General features: G+C 37.1%; 1 protein-coding gene across 1 annotated transcript in view; it reads left to right on the top strand.

Moving 5' to 3' along the window:
• SLC5A12 (solute carrier family 5 member 12) overlaps positions 1 to 24,805 on the top strand; it is a 50,019-nt gene that overhangs the window by 4,461 nt on the left and 20,753 nt on the right. Inside the window, exons 2-8 of the mRNA XM_032641832.1 lie at positions 7,434 to 7,499; positions 8,737 to 8,788; positions 11,197 to 11,264; positions 15,384 to 15,538; positions 15,656 to 15,796; positions 20,484 to 20,613; positions 22,014 to 22,102. Coding sequence (XP_032497723.1) covers positions 7,434 to 7,499; positions 8,737 to 8,788; positions 11,197 to 11,264; positions 15,384 to 15,538; positions 15,656 to 15,796; positions 20,484 to 20,613; positions 22,014 to 22,102 — 701 coding nt within the window. The remainder of the gene's footprint in view (positions 1 to 7,433; positions 7,500 to 8,736; positions 8,789 to 11,196; positions 11,265 to 15,383; positions 15,539 to 15,655; positions 15,797 to 20,483; positions 20,614 to 22,013; positions 22,103 to 24,805) is intronic.

The raw sequence follows: 24,805 nt of genomic DNA, 5'->3' as shown, positions 1-24,805 counted from the left end.
TTCTGAGACAAGGAGTTTAATGCAAGTCATTTTGGGGGGAAATGATTTTATTAAGTATTGGTAGGCAAGTGGCAAGTAAGACATGGAAAAAAAGGAAACCAATAAAGGTATGTTTTTGAGCAGGCTGTTATTGTGAGCAACGGAGGTTCTATCTCGCTGGGGATTTCTGGGGGACAGTACAGATTACATATCAGGGTTGGCCTCCTTGAAATGAAAATAACTGGGAATTTTTGGTCCAACTTCCTTTTGTCATTGGCTGAAAGACAATGATAACACCCCCAAGTACTTCTAGTCTGCCCTGTGCAAGGGGTGAGATAAAGCCCTCAAGCAGAAAATCATGGTGCAGTTAGATGCTATCAACATGTACTGGGACAGAGAGTGCCAATAAGCTCCAGGGGTCACACCCACAATGACTACTACAGTCACTAAGATCCCACTATATTCCTGTCCTTGCACTTGACGTTATCGTACACTATACCATTAGATCCTACAAATGCCAATTTTAGAAAGAGGTGGCCATCGTTCAGTGCAATAAACTAATCTTTCCAAGGACATGTGATTTGAACCCATGTTGTCTTCAGCTTAAAAGTTTTGCACTGTTTTTTATCCTATGATAGCTGAGACTTTCAGCTTCTTGCTCAGTGACTTCCTTACTCCTTTTTTTTTTTTAAACATTTTTATTGGGGTATAATTGCTTTACAATGGTGTGTTAGTTTCTGCTTTATAACAAAGTGAGTCAGTTATACATATACATATGTTCCCATATGTCTTCCCTCTCGCGTCTCCCTCCCTCCCACTCTCCCTATCCCACCCCTCCAGGCTATCACAAAGCACCGAGCTAATATCCCTGTTCCTTGCGGCTGCTTCCCCCTAGCTATCTACCATACTACGTTTGTTAGTGTGTATATGTCCATGACTCTCTCTCGCCCTGTCAAAGCTCACCCTTCCCCCTCCCCATATCCTCAAGTCCGTTCTACAGTAGGTCTGCGTCTTTATTCCTGTCTTACCCCTAGGTTCTTCATGACATTTTTTTTTCCTTAAATTCCATATATATGTGTTAGCATACGGTATTTGTCTTTCTCTTTCTGACTTACTTCATTCTGTATGACAGACTCTAGGTCTATCCATCTCATTACAAATAGCTCAATTTCATTTCTTTTTAAGGCTGAGTAATATTCCATTGTATATATGTGCCACATCTTCTTGATCCATTCATCCGATGATGGGCGCTTAGGTTGTTTCCATCTCCGGGCTATTGTAAATAGAGCTACAATGAACATTTTGGTACATGACTCTTTTTGAATTTTGGTTTTCTCAGGGTATATGCCCAGTAGTGGGATTGCTGGGTCATATGGTAATTCTATTTGTAGTTTTTTAAGGAACCTCCATACTGTTCTCCATAGTGGCTGAACCAATTCACAGTCCCACCAGCAGTGCAAGAGTGCTCCCTTTTCTCCACACCCTCTCCAGCATTTATTGTTTCTAGATTTTTTTGATGATGGCCATTCTGACTGGTGTGAGATGATATCTCATTGTAGTTTTGATTTGCATTTCTCTAATGATTAATGATGTTGAGCATTCTTTCATGTGTTTGTTGGCATTCTGTATATCTTCTTTGGAGAAATGTCTATTTAGGTCTTCTGCCCATTTTTGGATTGGGTTGTTCGTTTTTTTGTTATTGAGCTGCATGAGCTGCTTGTAAATTTTGGAGATTAATCCTTTGTCAGTTGCTTCATTTGCAAATATTTTCTCCCATTCTGAGGGTTGTCTTTTCCTCTTGTTTATGGTTTCCTTTGCTGTGCAAAAGCTTTGAAGTTTCATTAGGTCCCATTTGTTTATTTTTGTTTTTATTTCCATTACTCTAGGAGGTGGGTCAGAAAGGATCTTGCTGTGATTTATGTCATAGAGTGTTCTGCCTATGTTTTCCTCTAAGAGTTTGATAGTTTCTGGCCTTACATTTAGGTCTTTAATCCATTTTGAGCTTATTTTTGTGTATGGTGCTAGGGAGTGATCTAATCTCATACTTTTACATGTACCTATCCAGTTTTCCCAGCACCATTTATTGAAGAGGCTGTCCTTTCTCCACTGTACATTCCTGCCTCCTTTATCAAAGATAAGGTGTTCATATGTGCGTGGGTTTATCTCTGGGCTTTCTATCCTGTTCCACTGATCTATCTTTCTGTTTTTGTGCCAGTACCATACTGTCTTGATTACTGTAGCTTTGTAGTATAGTGTGAAGTCAGGGAGCCTGATTCCTCCAGCTCCTTTTTTCGTTCTCAAGATTGCTTTGGCTATTCGGGGTCTTTTGTGTTTCCATACAAATTGCGAAATTTTTTATTCTAGTTCTGTGAAAAATGCCAGTGGTAGTTTGATAGGGATTGCATTGAATCTGTAGATTGCTTTGGGTAGTAGAGTCATTTTCACAATGTTGATTCTTCCCATCCAAGAACATGGTATATCTCTCCATCTATTTGTATCATCTTTAATTTCTTTCATCAGTGTCTTATAATTTTCTGCATACAGGTCTTTTGTCTCCTTAGGTAGGTTTATTCCTAGATATTTTATTCTTTTTGTTGCAATGGTAAATGGGAGTGTTGTCTTGATTTCACTTTCAGATTTTTCATCATTAGTATATAGGAATGCCAGAGATTTCTGTGCATTAATTTTGTATCCTGCTACTTTACCAAATTCATTGATTAGCACTAGTAGTTTTCTGGTAGCATCTTTAGGATTCTTTATGTATAGTATCATGTCATCTGCAAACAGTGACAGCTTTACTTCTTCTTTTCCGATCTGGATTCCTTTTATTTCCTTTTCTTCTCTGATTGCTGTGGCTAAAACTTCCAAAACTATGTTGAATAAGAGTGGTGAGAGTGGGCAACCTTGTCTTGTTCCTGATCTTAGTGGAAATGCTTTCAGTTTTTCACCATTGAGGATGATGTTTGCTGTGGGCTTGTCATATATGGCCTTTATTATGTTGAGGAAAGTTCCCTCTATGCCTACTTTCTGCAGGGTTTTTATCATAAATGGGTGTTGAATTTTGTCGAAAGCTCTCTGCATCTATTGAGATGGTCATATGGTTTTTCTCCTTCAGTTTGTTAATATGGTTTATCACATTGATAGATTTGCGTATATTGAAGAATCCTTGCATTCCTGGAATAAACCCCACTTGATCATGGTGTATAATCCTTTTAATGTGCTGTTGGATTCTTTTTGCTAGTATTTTGTTGAGGATTTTTGCATCTATGTTCATCAGTGATATTGGCCTGTAGTTTTCTTTCTTTGTGACATCCTTGTCTGGTTTTGGTATCAAGGTGATGGTGGCCTCGTAGAATGAGTTTGGGAGTGTTCCTCCCTCTGCTGTATTTTGGAAGAGTTCGAGAAGGATAGGTGTTAGCTCTTCTCTAAACGTTTGATAGAATTCACCTGTGAAGCCATCTGGTCCTGGGCTTTTATTTGTTGGGAGATTTTAAATCACAGTTTCAATTTCAGTGCTTGTGATTGGTCTGTTCATATTTTCTATTTCTTCCTGATTCAGTCTTGGCAGGTTGTGCATTTCTAAGAATTTGTCCATTTCTTCCAGATTGTCCATTTTATTGGCATAGAGTTGCTTGTAGTAATCTCTCATGATTTTTTTTATTCCTGCAGTGTCAGTTGTTACTTCTCCTTTTTCATTTCTAATTCTATTGATTTGAGTCTTCTCCCTTTTTATCTTGATGAGTCTGGCTAGTGGTTTATCTATTTTGTTTATCTTCTCAAAGAACCAGCTTTTAGTTTTATTGATCTTTGCTATCGTTTCCTTCATTTCTTTTTCATTTATTTCTGATCTGATTTTTATGATTTCTTTCCTTCTGCTAGCTTTGGGGTTTTTTTGTTCTTCTTTCTCCTATTGCTTGAGGTGCAAAGTTAGGTTGTTTATTCGAGGTGTTTCCTGCTTCTTAAGATGGGCTTGTTTTGCTATAAACTTCCCCCTTAGAACTGCTTTTGCTGCATCCCATAGGTTTTGGGTCATTGTGTCTCCATTGTCATTTGTTTCTAAGTATTTTTTATTTCCTCTTTGATTTCTTCAGTGATCACTTCATTATTAAGTAGTGTATTGTTTAGCCTCCATGTGTTTGTATTTTTTACAGATCTTTTCCTGTAATTGATATCTAGTCTCATGGCTTTGTGGTCAGAAAAGATACTTGATACAATTTCAATTTTCTTAAATTTACCAAGGCTTGATTTGTGACCCAAGATATGATGTATCCTGGAGAATGTTCCATGAGCACTTGAGAAAAATGTGTATTCTGTTGTTTTTGGATGGAGTGTCCTATAAATATCAATTAAGTCCATCTTGTTTAATGTATCATTTAAAGCTTGTGTTTCCTTATTTATTTTCATTTTGTTTTTTTTTTTTTTTTTTTTTTTTTTTTGGCTTCGCAGGCCTCTCAATGTTGTGGTCTTTCCCGTTGCGGCGCACAGGCTCCGGGCAGGCTCAGCGGCCACGGCTCATGGGCCCAGCCGCTCCGCGGCATGTGGGACATGTGGGATCTTCCTGGACCAGGGCACGAACCCGCGTCCCCTGCATCGGCAGGTGGACTCTCAACCACTGTGCCACCAGGGAAGCCCTATTTTCATTTTGGATGATCTGTCCATGGGTGAAAGTGGGGTGTTAAAGTCCCCTACTATGAATGTGTTACTGTCGATCTCCCCTTTTATGGCTGTTAGTATTTGCTGTATGTATTGAGGTGCTCCTGTGTTGGGTGCATAAATATTTACAATTGTTTTATCTTCTTCTTGGATCGATCCCTTGATCATTATGTAGTGTCCTTCTTTGTCTCTTTTAATAGTCCTTATTTTAAAGTCTGTTTTGTCTGATATGAGAATTGCTACTCCAGCTTTCTTTTGGTTTCCATTTGCATGGAATATCTTTTTCCATCCCCTTACTCCTTACTTCTTTAAAAATATTTTCCTCATAGCTGGTGCCCTCAGTCACACATCCACCGGATTATTACCTGACTCACAGTGTACTGAATGTGTTGTCTGAAGAAAGATGGTCTGAAAATAAGGTGGTTCTTTCCTTGGGGGAAGGGTTGAGCAGTAAATTGGGAGATGTGGATTAGTGTGAAACTGAGTCACAATTCTGTCAAGAGGAGTCTTTTCTAGGGTTTCAAAGAAGGTTCCACCTTAAGCCATCAATCAACACTTACTTATGTATCACTTCTAGGAAAAGGACACATCAGTAAACTCCTGGGTTAATCAGAATGATTTTTCTTAAATTAGGTAAGAACTACTACCAATTAGAAATTATTACCAAGAACTACCACCAGGATATTAAGTCCTCAAGTCATTTGCTACTTTTAACGTTTATTTTGTTCATTCAGTACATGTTTATCATGCACTGGAAGACAAATACTAGTGCCTTCTAGAATATTTGTTCAGGAATACCTTTCTTGACCTCCAACAGTAAATCAGATCCATCTGTTTAGTGTGTTCACAGCTCCCTGTAACTTTTCTTTTAGTACATACCATCACTGTAACTTTACTTTAGTATAAATTTGTTAATGGTCTCCTCTAATCTGTAAAATCCTTTGTGACATGAACTATATAATATTTGCTATCATTGTATAGCAGAATGCCATATAGAGGGCAAGTAATAAATATTTGTTAAATGAATGAATACATGAAAGACGAAGATAAAATAAAATAAGACCCTGTTTACATGTACCAGGGAAAGTAAGTGTGGTAAGCTGAAAAATGCATCCCCCTCCCTCTAAAAATCATAATAAATGTTCTAATCCCAGGAACATGTGACTGATACCTTATATGGTTTAGAAAAAGAGATCTTTGTAAAGTTGAATAAATTAAGGATCTTGAGATGGAGAGATTATCCTGGTTAAACCAGGTAGGCCTTAAGTACAAACACATTTATATGAGGGAGGCAGAAGGAGATTTGACAGACAGAAGAAAAGGCAGTGTGACCAAAGAGGCAGAGATTAGAGTGATAAAGCTAAAAGCTAAAGGACTGCCTGCAGCCACCAAAAACCCCAAAGAAGCAAATTCTTCCCTAAGACCTCCAGAGGGAGCAGAGCCCTGCCAACACTTTGATTTTGGCCCAGTGAAATTGATTTTGAACTCCTGGCTTCCAGAACTGTAAGAGAACACAGTTCTGTTGCATTAAGCCACCAAATTTGTGATATTTTGTTACAGTAGCCATACGAAACAAATACAGTAAGGTATGCGAATCCAACACTAAAATACAAGGCAGAAGGTGATCAAGTGTTATTACATATGAAAGAAGTTTAATATAGTTGCCCTAAATGCTCAGAGGAGAAAGTATGAGGAGGAACAGGAATGGCAATTGGGCTATCCTTTTGTTTGTTTTTTTAACATTTTTATTGGAGTATAATTGCTTTACAGTGGTGTGTTAGTTTCTGCTTTATAACAAGGTGAATCAGCTGTATATATACATATGTTCCCATATCTCTTCCCTCTTGCATCTTCCTCCCTCCCACTCTCCCTATCCCACCCCTCCAGGTGGTCACAAAGCACCGAGCTGATCTCCCTGTGCTATGCGGCTTCTTCCCACTAGCTATCTACCTTACGTTTGGTAGTGTATATATGTCCATGTCACTCTCTGACTTTGTCACAGCTTACCTTTCCCTCCCCATATCCTCAGGTCCATTCTCTAAGAATTGGTGAATTTGGAGAGAGGGAGGCTCTCTCACAATGAAAATCTGTCTACACAAAGGACAAATCTGCAGAGTACAAAACATGCTGGTTGAATTATACATAATGATTTTATGTGGAGAGCAAATCATGTGAGGGTTAGTGATGTGAGCTAAGACAGGAAGAGTGTGGCTCAGACAGTAGAGGGTTTAGAATGTCAAGCCTGGGATGTGCATTTTGTTTTGTCAATGATAGAGAATCACTGGAAAGTTTGAGGAAAAGCATGACATGACCAGAGCTCTGCTTTAGGAGAATCAATGCAGCAGGTGTGTGGTTGGTGGAATGAGTGGGCAAGGCTTGGAATTAGAGAGGTCAGTTAGGGGGCTACTGCATTGATCTGGGAAAGAGGAAAGGAAGGCCTGAGCTGAATTTGGGAACAGTGGGGATATAAAAGGAAATAATGGCTTTAGCATATCCACTAGGAAGAGCCCTGGATAATGAGCCAGAAAATCTGGTTTTTATTGAAGCAATAACAATTTAAAAATAAAAAACATTTATCTTTGACCATCAAGGGAAGCTTGAGCAAAAATTGAGTTTTACTATATCTTTGACTTTAAATAATCCAAATTTGTTTCCTTTTCTCCCAAGTACAGAAAGCGTAAAATCATGTTATAAACTAAGCACTAAACTCAGAGAAATACCAAGAAAACAGAAAACCTTCTTAGCAGCCTTTACATAAAACTTGCTGATTCTTTGCATGTCTTTCTCTCTGTTCTTTCTAGTACTTACAACTACGATTCAACAAACCAGTTCGCTATGCAGCCACAGCCATCTATATTTTGCAGACGGTAAGGGGTAAGGATTGCTGCAGAGGTGGATTGGGGAGTGACAAGTATGGGTTTGTTTATTTCAGGGGGCAATTAACACAATTAAAGGAAAGATTCAACACTAAGAAGAAACTACTTTCTTCTAAGGATAGCACTTTCAAGACAAATGATTCTATCAAGGTATTTCCACATTTCATAGACCCCATATATCTGTACAAATAATGACAAACAAATATATATATATATATATATATATATATATATAAAATAAACCACCAAGGGAATAAAAGCTTTTTCTTAAATTTACTTTGAACTCTTATTTAACCTGTTCAAGTTGCTTTTGATATGAAATGATCTGGTAACTAATTCTGTTTTGTTTTGTTTTTTTACTAGTAAACTATGTTGAACCAGAAATACCCGTTTTGCTGAAAATCTGTTTAAGACTATACTCTCAAACCAATATTCCCACATTCCCCTTTTGGACTCCTCTCCTGGGTTCTAGGGTGCCCTCCTTCTGCTCCACACTTGCCTGTGGGACACCCTCAATGCATTTCCCGTGACTCACCAAGAACTTTCTGCTAGAAGTTAACTCCCTTCTCTTTTCTAATCAAAACTCCCACTCACTGACTGAAGGATTTAAGAACAAGAAAAGGAGGGAAACACTGCTCCTTGACCTGTCCGTAGATATTTGCCTTTTAAAACCCCGCATGGATCTCTAAATGGTGAAATTTCATTTAAAATTAAATGGGACTCCGTCCACTTCCATCGATGTAGTAGCTGCAGGTCTGGGAGCTTGAAGATATACTCCCTATGAAGATCACCCATGTTGATAGTTTTCCCTACGTGGTGCTCTAATCACGGATTATTTCCATCTCCACTCTAAAATTTATATTTCAAATTGCTAAAATGTGTTTGTGTCACGGTGATATGTGTATGATGGGGTAGTGGAAGGGTGAATCAAAAGCTTAACTTGAACCCTATTTTCATATCCTTCAGAAATATACCAGATCTAGCCATAAAATCTCAAAATATGCAGCCATCTTAAAAGTCCAACACTCTTCCTCCATCGCATGCTTATTATCCCTTCTGCAAATTAGTTACAGTAGCCAAGGATTTCAAAACAAGAGTGCCTGGGGTTGAACTGTTTGATGAAGAAGTTTAAGGAAATGTAGCTCTAAGGTCATAAGGAATTTTTTAGGCAGACTTACTTTCTGTGTCACTTTTCTCACTGTTCATCTGATTCTTGTCTCTCCACCAGATTCTCTACACAGGAGTGGTGGTGTATGCTCCTGCTCTGGCCCTCAATCAAGGTGAGCTAGCGACACTCTCTTGCACTGTCCAACATTTTTATACATGCCTTGTCACCTTGAGAAATATACACACAACATCTTGTTGAGGAGACATTCCTGTGGTTAGGGTGCTTGAATTACTGTAGTTGTCACAACATAAAGCTCTATAAACTGAACATTGAAAACAATGTAAATAACTAGTTACTTGATTTTATCCACATGGTTCCAAACACCCAATGTGATTATTGCTTGTTTTCTAATCACTGAAGTTATGGCAATTTTTCTTTGAAGTATGGTTGATTTACAGTATGTTTTGTTAGATTGTACATCAAAGTTATTCAGTTGTATATATTTTTTTGCAAGTTATTTTCCATTATAAGTTATTACAAGATATTGAATATAGTTCCTTGTGCTATACAGTAAATCTTTGTTGTTTATCTTTTTTTTTCTATTGGAGTATAGCTGCTTTACAATATTGTGTTAGTTTCTGCTATACAATGAAGTGAATCAGCTATAAGTATACATATATCCCCTCCCTGTTGGACCTCCCTCCCACCCTCCCCCCCAATCCCACCCATCTAGGTCATCACAGAGCACTGAGCTGATCTCCCTGTGCTATACAGCAGGTTCCCACTAGCTGCCTATTCTACGCATGGTAGTGTACATATGTCAATCCTAATCTCCCAATTCATTCCACCCTCCCCTTCCCCACCCCCCATGTTCACATGTCTGTTCTCTACATCTGCATCTCTATTCCTGCCTTGCAAATAGGTTCATCTGTACCATTTTTCTAGATTCCACATATATGTGTTAATATACAATATTTGTTTTTCACTTTCTGACTTACTTAACTGTGTATGACAGTCTCTAGGTCCATCCACACTCTACAAATGACCCAATTTCATTCTTTTTTATGGCTGAGTAATATTCCAGTGTGTATATGTACCACATCTTCTTTAACCATTTGTCTGTCGTTGGATATTCAGGTTGTTTTCATGTCCTGATTATTGTATATAGTGCAATGAACACTGGGATACCTGTGTCTTTTTTTTTTTTTTTTATACAGCATGTTCTTATTAGTAATCTATTTTATACATATTAGTATATACATGTCAATCCCAATCTCCCAATTCATCCCACCACTGCCACCCCCACCCCCACTCTCCCCCCTTGGTATCCATACGTTTGTTCTCTACATCTGTGTCTCTATTTCTGCCTTGCAAACCGGTTCATCTGTACTTTTCTTCTACATTCCAAATATATGCGTTAACCGACAATATTTGTTTTTCTCTTTCTGACTTACTTCACTCTGTATGACAGTCTCTAGGTCCATCCATGTCTCTAAAATAACCCAATTTCATTCCTTTTTATGGCTGAGTAATATTCCATTGTGTATGTGTACCACATCTTCTTTAACCATTCATCTGTCTATAGGCATTTAGGTTGCTTCCATGACCTGGCTATTGTAAATAGTGCTGCAATGAACACTGGGGTGCATGTGTCTGTTTGAATTATGGTTTTCTTAGGATATATGCCCAGTAGTGGGATTGCTGGGTCATATGGTAATTCTATTTTTAGTTTTTTAAGGAACCTCCATACTGTTCTCCATAGTGGTTGTATTAATTTACATTCCCACCAACAGTGCAAGAGGGTTCCCCTTTCTCCACACCCTCTTCAGCATTTACTTTTGTAGATTTTTTCATGATGGCCATTCTGACCAGTGTGAGGTATGTATAGTAGTGTGTTTCAGTAATCTCATACTACTAACTTATCCCTACTCCTTCCCTTTCTCCTTTGGTAACAGTAAGTTTGACAATTTTGTATGGTACATACACAACCACTAAATAAGGTCATCTATAATATACGGTCTTTTCTCAGCAATCTCATGAAGTTGGTACTCTGAATACATGAGTAAAATGTGCTTGTAGTAATTATTTTAAGATTTATACCTGACCCCTCTGAAAGAAGAATCCTACGGATAAAAAGGAAAGAAGAAACAAAAGTGAAAGAAATTTAATAATAATACCTGTAATATTAGAAGTCCTCAGTATTCAATTTAATTGTGCTATGTGATTATAATGAGAAATATTTATTCATGGTCAACGTTTAGGTGGTTTCAAAATACTCAGACTAACTTTGTTAAGAAAAACAAACAGACAAACAATTGGGGCAGAGATTGGAAGCTCTAGAATCTTAAGAGGAATAATTTGGCTTTTAGCATTACATGAAAATTATGGGCTGGGTTGAGGTATAATAATGTAATAAAATAATCTTTATCAGAGGTGAGAAAATTTAATGAGACAACTCTAATTTGATTTCCATTTGCGCACAAAGAACACAGACAAAAATATTGTGACTTTTTCCTCATAAAGTTTGTTCTTTTACTTTCCTTAGAGAAACTTCTTTCAATATTTTTTCTCCTTTCATAGTGACTGGGTTTGATCTCTGGGGCTCTGTGTTTGCAACAGGAATTGTTTGCACATTCTACTGTACCCTGGTATGTATCTGGCTGTGAAAAAGTATTTAGCACTATCTCCTAATATGGGATAAGGGCTAATTTCCAACAACAGGGCATCTAAGTATAGCAGAAATTGCTATTCCACAATTAAATAAAAATATGCTGGCTTATCTATCACAGCTTCCAGAGGAAGGTGCCATTGTTTTGTTTAAAATTCTTTTCGGTACCAACCATTAATAGAATTTTGGGCTCTGGGCTCATTTGAGAAAGCCATGGCTAAGGGAAGATTTAATGACAGAAATATCTCTGTGTTCGGAGGGTAGGTGACCATATACAACTACTGAGAAAAAAAATATGTGCTCATTAACAGTGATTATAAAACATAGGTAGCATTTATACTTCACTGTCTACTGGTTGAGGAATACAAAATGCATGAACGATCAAGGATGGCTGGTATTTTGTAAAACTGAGATTCCACAACTTGTTTTTGTCTCTTATAGATGGATAAGTTTGGATTACATTTAACATTTGGTCTTACACATGGTCAGTTTTAACCAAGGAACCTGGGTGGTATTGGCAATTATATTTATATAATTGTTACAATCGGTTTAGTTCAACAAACGTTCATTGAGCACCTATTATTTGCCATGCCCTGCAATAGAAATCTTTATTCTTCTGAGTCATTGGTATCATATATGGAGGCTTTAAGTAACCAGGTAAGAATGTGGCAATGGTCCCCAGATAGCTGGATTCTCCTTCCTCCTTTACAAAGAAAAATAAAGTAATTGATATATTATCACATAGCACCATCCATGTACTTTGGCCTTGTGTGCATATCACTTACTCTTTTAACATATATCATGATAACATACAATTTAAAAATGCTCTTATCTCTATTTTCATACTTGCAAATCCCACCATTTCTTTGCACTACAGTTTTATCTTATTTTTTTTCCATTCCATTCTCACTACCATAATTCTATTCCAGACATACTCCTCCTACCTAAATTAAAAATAGTCTCCTATTCCTTACATGTCTGGCCGTATGTAACAGATTAGTGACTCTGAAGTAACTTCCCATAGGAGGATAAATAGATGCATTGCTTAGCAACAGTAATGGAAACCAGAAACAATGGAATAATATCTTCAAAACACTGAAGGAAAACAATTGTCAGTTATAATTGTGTATTTAGCAAAACTATCTTTCAGAAACTGACTGTCAAGAACTGAGAGAAATTACCTCTAACATATCGTCCCCTGAGAAAAACCTAGAGGAAATACTGTGGGAAGAAGGAAAATTATCAAATTTTTGATGGAAGAAGTAATGATAAGAAAATAAAATAGTAAACATTTAGTAAGTCTAGTCAAACAATTTCCGTTGCTTAATGAAAACAACAATAATTTTATAGTATGGTATAATTTATATAGTATCTAATAATATAGTTTATAATATAATAATAATGATTACTATTATATGTAATTTTGCGATTAAGAAAAAGAATAACCTTCATTTGGACATCAATAGCATGTAAATCAGGAAGAGAGTAATTAGACTTAAAGATTTTTTTTTTTTTTTTTTTGCGGTACGCGGGCCTCTCACTGCTGTGGCCTCTCCCGTTGTGGAGCACAGGCTCTGGACGTGCAGGCTCAGCGGCCATGGCTCACGGGCCCAGCCGCTCTGCGGCATGTGGGATTTTCCCGGACCGGGGTGCGAACCCGTGTCCCCTGCGTCGGCAGGCGGACTCTCAACCACTGCGCCACCAGGGAAACCCCTTAAAGATTTTTTTAATCCTTGAATTGCTGGGGATTAAGACATTTTAAAAATTTAGACTCTAAATGAAAAATTCGTGGCAAAATTTCAAGCGGACTCATTTAAATAAAACAATCAGAGTAGAAAAAGGGAATTAAAACAAAGCAAAATAAAACTGCAATCGATTTAAGCAAGAGAAGAAAAAAATACAGAAAAAGTAGAACAAATAGAAACCAAAAAGATGTCAGAAACAAGTCTGGATACTTTAATAATCACAATATACAAAAATAAACTAAATGTACTACCTCTTAATTGATTTCAGTGTTTCCCTCCACCCTGCATGCCTCTGTTAACTTAATCTTCTTAAAACATCCATCTCTTCAGGCCACTTGACTGACCTAATTCTCTCCTTGCTTCCCATTGTTCACAGGATAAAGTGTAAACTTCTTAACGTAGTGTTGGAAATCTTTCGGTCTGTGAGTCAATCAACCCATCTAACCTCTTCTCACCACACCTTTGTTCCACCTCCTACCTCTTGCCGGAACACAAGCTTCAATGTCTCACCAAACTGATGGCTCATTTATCTAACACTTTTGCTCATAGAGCAGTTTCTTTACTCTGTTAATCCTGTGGATGTGTAGCCTAGCTAAGATAACCAGTGGAAGAGATTTAAAAAAAAAAGAAAAAAAGAAAGAAGTGATTCCTGCCATCCAAGAGTTTACAATCTAGGGAGGTAAACAGTAGAACCAAAACAACAGACTGATTAAAATACCTAAGTGACACTCAAGGCACAGTCAGGATTGTAGATGAGTGGTGTGTGGGCGTGTGTGTCTCTTGCTGTATGAAGGAGTCATAGAATCAGAGAAGTTTTCATGGTAGCTTATAGTTACCTTAATCTGCCTTTTGAAGCACATTTGTTAAAGTGGTGATGAAGTGGTTTGTTCTCTTGCCCCAGGTCTAGCTCAAGTTCAAGTTTATGCATATAAACCATGCCAAGTAGCCTCTGAAAACTGAGGTCTTTGATATTTGGTCTTCATATCACTAAAATATGATATTGTGATTTGGGTTTAGAAGTCTTAATGTCTTTAAAGAAAATCAAAATACCACTCTTGGAAGGTGGAAGTAAGAGATTGAATATTTCTCAAATTGGAAATAGAACAGAATATAGAAATACAATACATGTGGAAGGGACTTTTATGTCTATTTTTAAATTGCATTTTAACTTTACACAAGAAATGATGAGACAAATCCAGTGTCTTCTTTCTTCTCAAGATAAAGATGATGCCTGTCATCTTTTCACAGAAGTTCTTGACACTCTGGGGGAGTAACCGGGGGTAATTCTATGTCTCAACGTTAAAAATACCACATCCTTTCATTCACATAGTGCTTATTCATTTTCAAAGTACTTTAAAAATATATCACTTCATTTAATCTTTCCTAATTTGCTCATGGCACCTTTGCCATGTTCCTAAGGGATTCTCCAGCAGCCTCTTTCTTTCCTCCTTTCTTCTTGCCCACATAGTCCCAACTAGAATTGTACATTGGAATCACCTGGGGAGCTGTAAAAACACTTAGAACTGGGTCCCAGCCCAGACCTCAATTTATTCAGAATTCCTGCAGATGGGGCTCAGTCACTGGTTTTTTTGTTTGTTTGTTTCCAAATTCCCCAAGTGACTCTAAGAAGGATCCAGGTTTGATAACCACTGCTCTAACCTATTGCTGAATCACTGTCTCCAGAGATCTACTGTTAGATTCACCCTCCTGACACTCTGGTTTGCTCACCTCATTATTTGACCATCCTCTAGCTCTTAAAACACCTTTCTCCATGAGTGTCTGGAATCTATCATTCCTTCCTAGTTCTTTTCTTCTTTTTCAGTAGCCTACCATCTCAGTTTCCCCAAATTTATTCACTGCACTAAATTTACAAAAAATAAAATCTCAAATTGTACAAGCAAGTCCCAGGTGATCATCCTCAATAAACCTGGCACATAAAAGGTGCTCAGTGATGAAAGAAAGAAAGAAAGGAAGGGAGGGAGGAAGGAAGGAAGGAAGAAAGAAAGAAAGAAAGAAAGAAAGAAAGAAAGAAAGAAAGAAAGAAAGAAAGAAAGAAAGAAAAGAAAGAAAGAAAGAAGGAAAGAAAGAAGGAAGAAAGAAGGAAAGAAAGAAAGAAGGAAATAGAGAAAGAAAGAGGGAGAGAGAGAAAGAGAGAGGGATGGAGGGTGGGAGGGAGGGAGGGAGGGAGGGAGAGAGAAAGAGAGAGAGATTGAGAAAGAGGGAGGGAGGAGGGAGAGAAGGGGGAAGAAAGGGAGAAAAGGGAGAAAGAAAGATGCATTAGCAGAGAGGCTGTGCAGAAATGGAAGAGTTGAGGCTTCATTTTTAAGAACTCACATCCATTCTCTTCATTTCAGGGAGGACTAAAAGCAGTGGTGTGGACCGACGCATTTCAGATGGTTGTCATGACTGTGGGCTTCTTAACAGTTCTCATTCAAGGATCAGCCGATGCTGGTGGATTACACAATGTATTAGAGCAATCAGCAAATGGATCTCGACTAAATATATTTGAGTATGTCCAATGCTACTTTTTCTTTTATAAAGATTTAGCCATACGACCTCATCACCTAAAATAATATTTGGGCATCAGAGGAATGTATTTGTTCACTCACTTCTCTCTGCCTCATAGCTTTGATGTAGATCCTCTCAGGAGGCACACTTTTTGGACAATCTCAGTGGGAGGAACTTTTACATGGCTTGGAATCTATGGAGTTAATCAGTCGACCATCCAGCGATGCATCTCTTGCAAAACAGAAAAACATGCCAAGCTGTGAGTTATTAATGAACATTTCAATGTTTTTTCTCTGCGCTTTATATGCTTCAAATGTGTTTGTGTGTGTGCGTAAAAGAGAGAAAGAAACAAAGATTCATTTAACCCTTTCAACAATTTTTTGAGGGAGGCATTACTATTCCGTTCTCCACAAGGAAGTGGTAGTGCTGGGATTTGAACTTAGATCTTTCTGTCTGCCTTTGCTCACCATCATTTGCTGCTTTCATTTGCTGAGAAATTACTGGGTTAAATTAGGTGCTGTGGGAAGCAATGCAGAAAGAAGGAGCACATATTTCTTACTTACAGTTTCTGTGATGAGATGGCCCTCATCACTATTTCCATCCAGCATGTGGTCTCTTCAATTACTATTTTTATTTTGATGGATGTACGGTAAAAGTTTCCAAGGAGACGTTAAAAGAAGAAAACCCAAGGTAATGAAGCAAGTCGTAACAGAGCTTCAGCTGCACCAACTCCTGCCCGGATAACCAGTCACCAGTTTTACCAGGTCTGCTTACTCTGAAGGACTCCACAGAGTTGCAACTTAAGGCTTTTTAAAACCAAGCAATTCATCCCACCTTCTAGAATGGAGACCAAAGGAAGTTATGCACTTTTATTTTTTTTTGTAAAACTGGCAGAAATAAGCTAGAATTTCATTGAAAATGGGCATTTCATCCTCATTGCTGCTACCCAAGGTTCCAGCCTCTGCAGACTTGTCAGAATGCCGTTAACTTTTCTTGGAGTGAGAAACAGCCATTATGAATATTTCCACAACTGATCATAAAATACTTCCAATGCATAGTTTCTTATTTAGACAGAATAATGGATATGGATATGGTTCAACATTTCGTAACTTGAATTTCAAAAGGGAATATATTACTTACATAGTTAACATACCCTCAGAAGGAAGAAGTGAAAACATTATCTACTGTTCTATCAATTCACTAGTAACATATTCATATCCTATTACAATAAATAATATTAAACTCTCTACACATGTGATCACCACTTTCACAAATAGTTGAATTACTAAAAATGTATTTAGGATCAAATATCATTTTATCTTAAAATTCACTTAAAATTAGAATTCATTTAAAATTCTGCGTTAAAATAAATTAGAGTTGACGATATCTGATAAGGGAAGAATCATTAGGTGAAATAAATAATAATTCTCTGTTAAATCAAGGGTTTTTTTAAATCTTATGTGATTGTGTTATACTGTTTATTCTTGTGAGCATACCTAATTTCTCCCTATTATTATAATAGTACCTAAAAGTTAAGAAATGTATTTTTTTCATTATTTTTTCAAGAGGCCAAGAATAGTACTTTGTGCTTATTAAATATTGATTACTTATTGAACAAAGTAATGCTTCAAGAAGGTCATGCTTGAATGTGTAAGCACATAAATGGACACATATATACATAAGAATTTATGTGTGTGTTTGCATGTGTAGGGGTGTATATATGTATATTCCGGCATGTGTACTTGTGCTTGTGTATCTTTAGATCTTGTTTAGTGGATTGCTTTAAACTAAGCCACCCATTCATAATAGTTTCTTGGAATTTGTTACATTAGTATTTGATGGGTATGAAAACTGTCAGAAAAGGAGAGATACTCATGAAAGAAAAAATATATATAATTTCCTAAGCATTTAGGACTGCCATTCCTGGTTCCACCCATCCCCACTCCCATGGAAGGACCAGAGCTATGATGGGAATTTTGTTAGAATAAGGAAAGATGAAAAAATAAAAACTGTCTTTGGAAAAGACTTCCCTGTAAGAATCTTAGTTGATTTAGCTGATACAATTCAGGAGCGAGAAATCAGTCCAAATGGTCAGCATGGTTGAAGTGCACACAGCTGGAGGGGAGACTGCTATAGTGGGGATCTAGTGGGACCTCTCATTTGTCACGCAACTGGAGCCTCAAGGACACTTCCAGGGCAACTGGGGTCCACTCAGAGCCAGCTGCCAACAGACTCTTATTTAGGAGACTCTATAGAATGTTGATTACGTGCATCACTTCTGCTCAATTATCTGAGAGCCTGATGTAATTAGGACATTCCATCAGGGTTTAGAAAAATCTCTGCATCATAGGTAGGTGAAAATACATCCATAAAGTTCATACTGAATGTGGCCATAGGTTAAAACCAGAAGTGACCCATTATAGATACATTTAATTGCATGGCCAGAATGGTGATTACTCACTAAAGACAGCTTCATCTTAGACCAGATCTTCTTCAAACTTAGGAATAGTATCACTTACCAAATCATTTTAGACGTGCTCCCTGGAAGCTGCTTTGGACGCTTTTGTTTCTAGACTTCAGTTTACATTTCAGGACTGCAGTTAGAAGATGATGCTGTGACGGCAGGAGAAGCTGGTGCAGGTTACCACATCCCTTCCCATCACCGTCTCATGTCCCAGCTAAGATGAGCACATCCACACCCAGTCACTTATGTTCTATTCTCTTTGCCTTTGTTTATTTTCTTTATATCTTTTATTGCATCTAAAATCTCCTTGTTTATTTACTTCATTTTGGTGATTATTACTTGCCTCTAATCCCAGAATATCATCTTCATGAAGGTGGGCTCTGGGTTGCTCACTGCTATGTCCTCAGTACCTGGAAGAACCTGGTACATAGTGATGCTTCATAAATATTTTCCGAATGAATCGATGAAGTGGCTTAAGTTGCAAACAGGAGAATTAGCCACGTAGAGAATTAAAGTCTATCTCCAAAGAAAAAAATAAGTTCAAATACAAGGGCTTTAACATTCTATTATACAATTTTGCCACTGATTTCTCATTTCCCATAGTTGACTGGTGAGTTTTTAAAATTGTTTTGAATAATAGCTATATAACCTACATGTGGCTGTATAACCTCTATATATTTTTATGGAGTATAACTCATTCAATCTTCATATTAGTCCTATAATAAGAAGTAAGGCAGGTATGTTAACACTCTTTTTACGAAGGATTTAACTGGCTCAGAGTCTTAGTGACTTGTCTGAAGTCACACAGTTGTTAAGGATAAAGTCTTCTGACTCCAGGTCCGATGCTTTTTCAAAAAAGAAATGATGTAAAGAGTACAACCATATTGTAAAGAATTTCTATCTTTCATTTATTCATTTAATTATTTTTAACAAAATAAAATAACTTATGTCTGCTATGTGCAAGCACGATTGTGTGCTCTGGGGACATAGTCCTGTGTGTGTTCAAGTGGGGTAAACAGATAATAAACAAATAAATGTATTATACAATTTCAGATAAGGATAAATGCTATAAAGATGTAAAGCCATATAAGGAGTAGAATTTAATGAGAGAGCAGGGAGTGACCTTTCAGGTAAAGAGGCCTATCCAGGATATGGCCTGAGATAAGTTTGAATAGAATTTGTCTAAATGGCAGAAGTAAGAGTACAGCAAATTCAGTTTGCAGATATTGACCATTTCATGTATCAAATGTATTCCCCAAAGGCTATGTCTAAATCAACCTTTTTCAAACAAAAGCAAACAAACAGCTAAAACTCAAAGATAAATATGGTTGGAATAATCCCAAGGAAGGAATTTCAGAAATAATACCCTTTCCTAATGTAAATAATGTAAAATAAAAATTTCCAGATGGGTTGATTATTTAATATATTTGCTTCATATAAGAATACTTTGATTTAAGGGTTTTCTGAAAGTCAGGTACACCTGTACAGCAGGACTTTTAGGGGGCTTTGAAATGAATATGTGTCCTTACATTTGAATGTGAGTGCATCTGAATCCCTTCAAACAATGGCTGGACATTGTTTGAATGAAATGAAACATTCTCAGGAAATGCCTCCTGTTGCTCTTTGGGCCCCCTGCCCCTGAAATTCTCTCCAGAGCAAGATTGTTTGTTCTCTCACTGATCCAGTGTGAGGCCAGCTGACTTTCAAGTCTTCCCTGAGATTTAGAAGATGTGTAATATTTTGACTTTCAAAGAACAGTATGAATACAAAATAACCATAGGATACTACAAATGCACTCAAACTGAAGTTAAACAGAATGTTATAGAATAAAAAGAATTGTTGTAGAATAAAAAGAATTGCTCCAAAGAATGTGGGGAGAATGACTTTAGGTTTTTCATACCTTCTATTGCCTTTTAAAAAACTGAACTTTAAACTTCATCTGATTTAACCTCCAAAGCGAATATTTCCAAAACGTGTCTACTTCTACATTTATCTCATCATTCCTCTGGAATAAAAGATGTTAAAATGAAAGTTGGCTTTTTGACAGCTTCATGAATTGAGTGGGGGGAAATTACTTGAAGTTATATAACATGAGTGATTGATACATGAAATTTCATCCAAGGAAATAGACCTCACACTACACATTGCAACTTTGCAGAAAAGCTATTTCAAAAGCAAACCCATCAAAAATCCACCTTGTTCAAATTTCATAATCAGTCTAAAACTGTAACATGCCCAAACAAAAGAAATGCAAAAGTATAAAAAGTAATGATTTTAAAAAATTGAAATATAATCGACTTGTATTAGTTTCAGGTATATAACTTAGTGACTTGATTTCAAAATATATACATTCTTGAAGGCTATAGAATTTTATTTTATAGCAAAAAGGCCCCCCAGATTTTACCTTGAGTCTTTGGTAATGCCCTGACCACACTGTAATATGACATAGAGTCTACCAGTAGATCCATGTGTTATTTTCTAGAGCCTTGTATTTCAACTTGTTGGGCCTCTGGGTCATTCTGGCATGTGCTGTCTTCTCTGGCTTAATCATGTACTCCCACTTCAAAGACTGTGATCCCTGGACTTCTGGTATCATCTCAGCACCAGACCAGGTATGTGCTCCCTTGGGACCAGTGGGGAACAGCTGAAATGAGTGTGTTTCTGGCCATCGATGCTGAGCCTTTCTCTTTTTTGACCTGGACCTCTAGGTATTTCCCAAACCCCAAAGACTTGATTTCTTTCCTCTCCTCTTGGATGATATTATCACAGATCAGGTTCTAATACTGGGGAGTGAACATGTAAAAAGAAGGTATCTTATCTTGTCCTTGAAGGCAAGGACTGGGGCCAGGGCAGGGCTGGGGAGAGTGGAAGAGGACTTGAACCTATAGCTTTGGTTTTCAATGCCACCATTCAATTCTTTTTTTCTATCCATCACAACGTTGGTTAATGATGCTTTAATCTCAGATTGAACAAAATGACCCTTATTTCTATAATGCTTCTGCTCATGTCTTCTCATTATGGCTTAAACAATATCACCCCAATATATTACAGTAAGCATGATTTTTTAAATTAATTTTTATTGGAGTATAGTTGATTTACAATGTTGTGTTAGTTTCTGCTGTACAGCAAAGTGAATCAGTTATACATATACATATATCCACTCTTTTTTAGATTCTATTCCAATATAGGTCATTACAGAGTATTGAGTTCCCTGTGCTATACAGTAGGTTCCTATTAGTTATCTATTTTATACATAATAGTGTGTATATGTCAGTCCAAATCTCCCAATTTATCCCTCCTCCTCCTTTCCCCCTGGTGATCATAAGTTTGTTTTCTACATCTGTGACTCTACTTCTGTTTTGTAAATAGGTTCATTTGTACCATTATTTTAAGATTCCATATATAAGTGGCATCATATTATATTTGTCTTTCTCTGTCTGATTTATTTTACTCAGTAGGACAATCTCTTGGTCCATCCTTAAAAACTCCATTTCACGGAGAATATTCTCAGGAGGAACTATCATCTCTATCCTCTCCCCCTACATATACAACTGTCCCACTGTGTCCAGTGGCTGCTCCTCTCCCACAAATCTGGCTCCAGAGTAGAACCATAATACCTAGACTCCCTGAAGACCTGTTTTAAGCGTTTGTTTTTAGGATTTAGTTTCTAACATTAAGGGTAAACAGGCAAGAAAATAGCACACATTGCAAACGTAAAAAATGTTAAAAGTTCCTGAATATTCTAAAGTTCATCCAACATTTTCCTTATATGACTGTCCCTTTCCTATCCCTTCCCCTCCCCTACAGCTGCATCTCAGGTCCATGGAACTGGATTGATCATAAACTCATTTGTAGGCATTTAACAACAATAGTCCAGGCAAATTCCTTTATTGTTACTTTGTTTTTTCTTTTGTTTTCCCACCTCCTTTTGCTAAAAAGCTACAATACGGTCCCACATTTCAGACACTGCTGATGAGACCACTAATCCCATCTTGTTTTGCCCCCTCTTCAGCTGATGCCATACTTCGTCATGGAGTTATTTGCCACAATGCCAGGACTCCCAGGACTTTTTGTGGCTTGTGCCTTCAGTGGAACTCTAAGGTTAGTGTATTGACTACACTTGGCAATAACGTTCTGATGATGATGATGGTGAGGATGGTGATAGCAAGGCAACCAGGATGACAAAGGTAATGGTGGTAGTCATTATCAGTATTACTGAGTACTCACTGTGTGTCAGCTGCCCTGCTGAATGCCTTATATGCATTTGCTCATTAGTTGTCACACATTATATGAGGCCGAAACTACTCGTTATCATCAGCTTACAAATAAGGAAACTAAGATTTAGCAAGGTAGATAACTTACCCATGGTGAGACAGTAAACTACAGAGGTGATATGTAAATCTAGGTCCACCTTTGCACTAGATCTCTCTGTTTATTTTCTCAACCTTGTCTGGTGCCAAGTGCCCCCCTGGTTTCGCATCACATGCACACAAGGCAGCTCTCTCTGCTGGCATTTCTCATTCAGCTGCAGTACATTCTTACAGATCTATCCTTTGCAATCCATTCTCTCCATCTTCAATAACACACTCAGGCACATCCATATCCAAAATGTAAGAACATCCATATCCAAAATGTAGACATTATTCTAAGTACAAAATTTTTCACACATTTATTCTAACAAATATTTTAGAAGGTTTATATTATGCCAGGCACAGCTGGTGACAGTGGGGATACTTCAGGGAACAAGACTAGCATAAGTATTGCCCTGATATAGAGTTTTCATTCTAGCAGACATGGTATTTTTGAGTATGTTGCATTTCTATTTCATATTAATCAATCCTTTTACATTATGGTTTCTGGGTTCATATCATTCTTATGAAGGCTTCTCCATTCCATGTTTATAAATAATCATCCAGATATCATTCTAGTCTATGGCCTTATTAAATGTTAAAATTATTAAATCATCTAGACTATACATGGGGTATAAGAACTGAAGTGGAGTTCCTGACTTATTTTCCTTCTACGTTAGTAGAGAGTTGTCCCATTATTTTTTAGTAAAAAGCCACATTTTCACCACTGACTTGAAATGCTACCTTTATCACATCTTACATTCTTTTATATATTTGGAACTTTTCCTGGATTTTCTTTTATATTCCTTTGATCTATTTGTGTACAGTTATGACAATACTAATAATTTTAGTGACTAAGCTTTAAAGTTTGATTTAAAATATGTTAGGTTAGTATTTATTCATTATATTTCTTTTACAGAATTTCCCTTGATATCAGATTTTTCCTAATTATTTTCAGTTAATTCTATAGAACTTGGGTGTACTCAAATCATAATACCGGCAAATACTTTTGAGTTCTCTTCTTTTCTAATAGTGACACTTCTATGTTCACTGTTATGTAATTATGCTTTGAGAACAATGATAAAAAATTGAGGGATTACAGAAATCCTTGTTTTGTTACGCACTTTATCTTTTTATTTTATTTTTAAATATATTTATTTATTTTTGGCTGTGTTGGGTCTTTGTTGCTACGTGTGGGCTTTCTCTAGTTGCGGCGAGCAGGGGCTACTCTTCCTTGCAGTGCGTGGCCTTCTCACTGCAGTGGCTTCTCTTGTTGTGGGGCATGGGGTCTAGGCTCACGGGCTTCAGTAATTGTGGCAGGTGGGCTCAGTAGTTGTGGCTCGCAGGCTCTAGAGCACAGGCTAAGTAGTTGTGGCGCACAGGCTTCGTTGCTCCGAGGCATGTGGGATCTTCCCAGACCAGGGCTCGAACCCATGTCCCCTGCATTGGCAGCCAGGATTCTTAACCACTGCACCACCAGGGAAGTGCCTGTTATGCACTTTAAAGGGAATTGTTCTTGGATTTTACCATTAAATATGATTTCAGGTTTGGGTTTAAACTATATTATTTATTTACATTTTAAAATATTTATATAAAACTAATAAAATCATAAAAAAGAACAAAAATGCATATATTTATTCTACTTTAAGAAATATTTTTATCAGGGAGAAATATTGAATTTTGGTAAACTATTGGCATTTTTGAAATGAGTATTTTTTGCTTTTTTAGCTTTTGGCATATTAATATGTTGACATTTCAAAAATAACGACATCTCTTAATTCATATAATGACTTTAAATTGCTTATGGTATAATTTTAATTTAGTGTTCTGTTGAATTATTTTTACTAATACTCTTTGTAGGATTTTGCATCAGTAATATAAAATCATATTGTCCTGTGGTGTTGGTATTAGTATCTCAAGGAAACTAAGGACAGAAATGATGAACACCAGAGGATCAAACACAAGTAGGGTGACACGCTAGCTTTCATTTTGTCCCTCCCTACAGAGCTTTATTTATTTTTCTTAAAGCTGACTCCAGAATGGAGAAATATAGCTGTCAACAGATTAATTCCTCCATAAGAGAATGGTTGATTCTTTTGATCTCAAGTTCTAAAATTCCAAGAAAGAGACACTGGACAGTACATATTATAGAGAGATTACTATTACTATAACATTAAGGAGGGTGTTGGGTTAGGGAAAGGGAAAGACAAGAGTGGGGGGTAGAGTAAAGAGATGGTGGTTGAGAGATAGGAAAAAAAAGAAAAAACGATTTTCACCATCTTGTAACAGTTTTAGAATCTGATAAATTGACATATAGATAATACGTCTGACCTCAAAAGCAGCCCAACAAAGGTTCAACAAATCTGCTCCCTCTGGGCCAAAATCAGCTTTTTGTTCCCTCTCTCCCAATGGATTCAAGGGTTAACCCTAATGTTCGAAACTTTCAAATGATGGA

This window comes from Phocoena sinus, chromosome 8, assembly GCF_008692025.1.
Source record: "Phocoena sinus isolate mPhoSin1 chromosome 8, mPhoSin1.pri, whole genome shotgun sequence".
Lineage (NCBI taxonomy): Eukaryota > Metazoa > Chordata > Mammalia > Artiodactyla > Phocoenidae > Phocoena > Phocoena sinus.
Note: the sequence above shows the minus strand (reverse complement) of the source record. Positions and strands in the feature narration are given on the sequence as shown.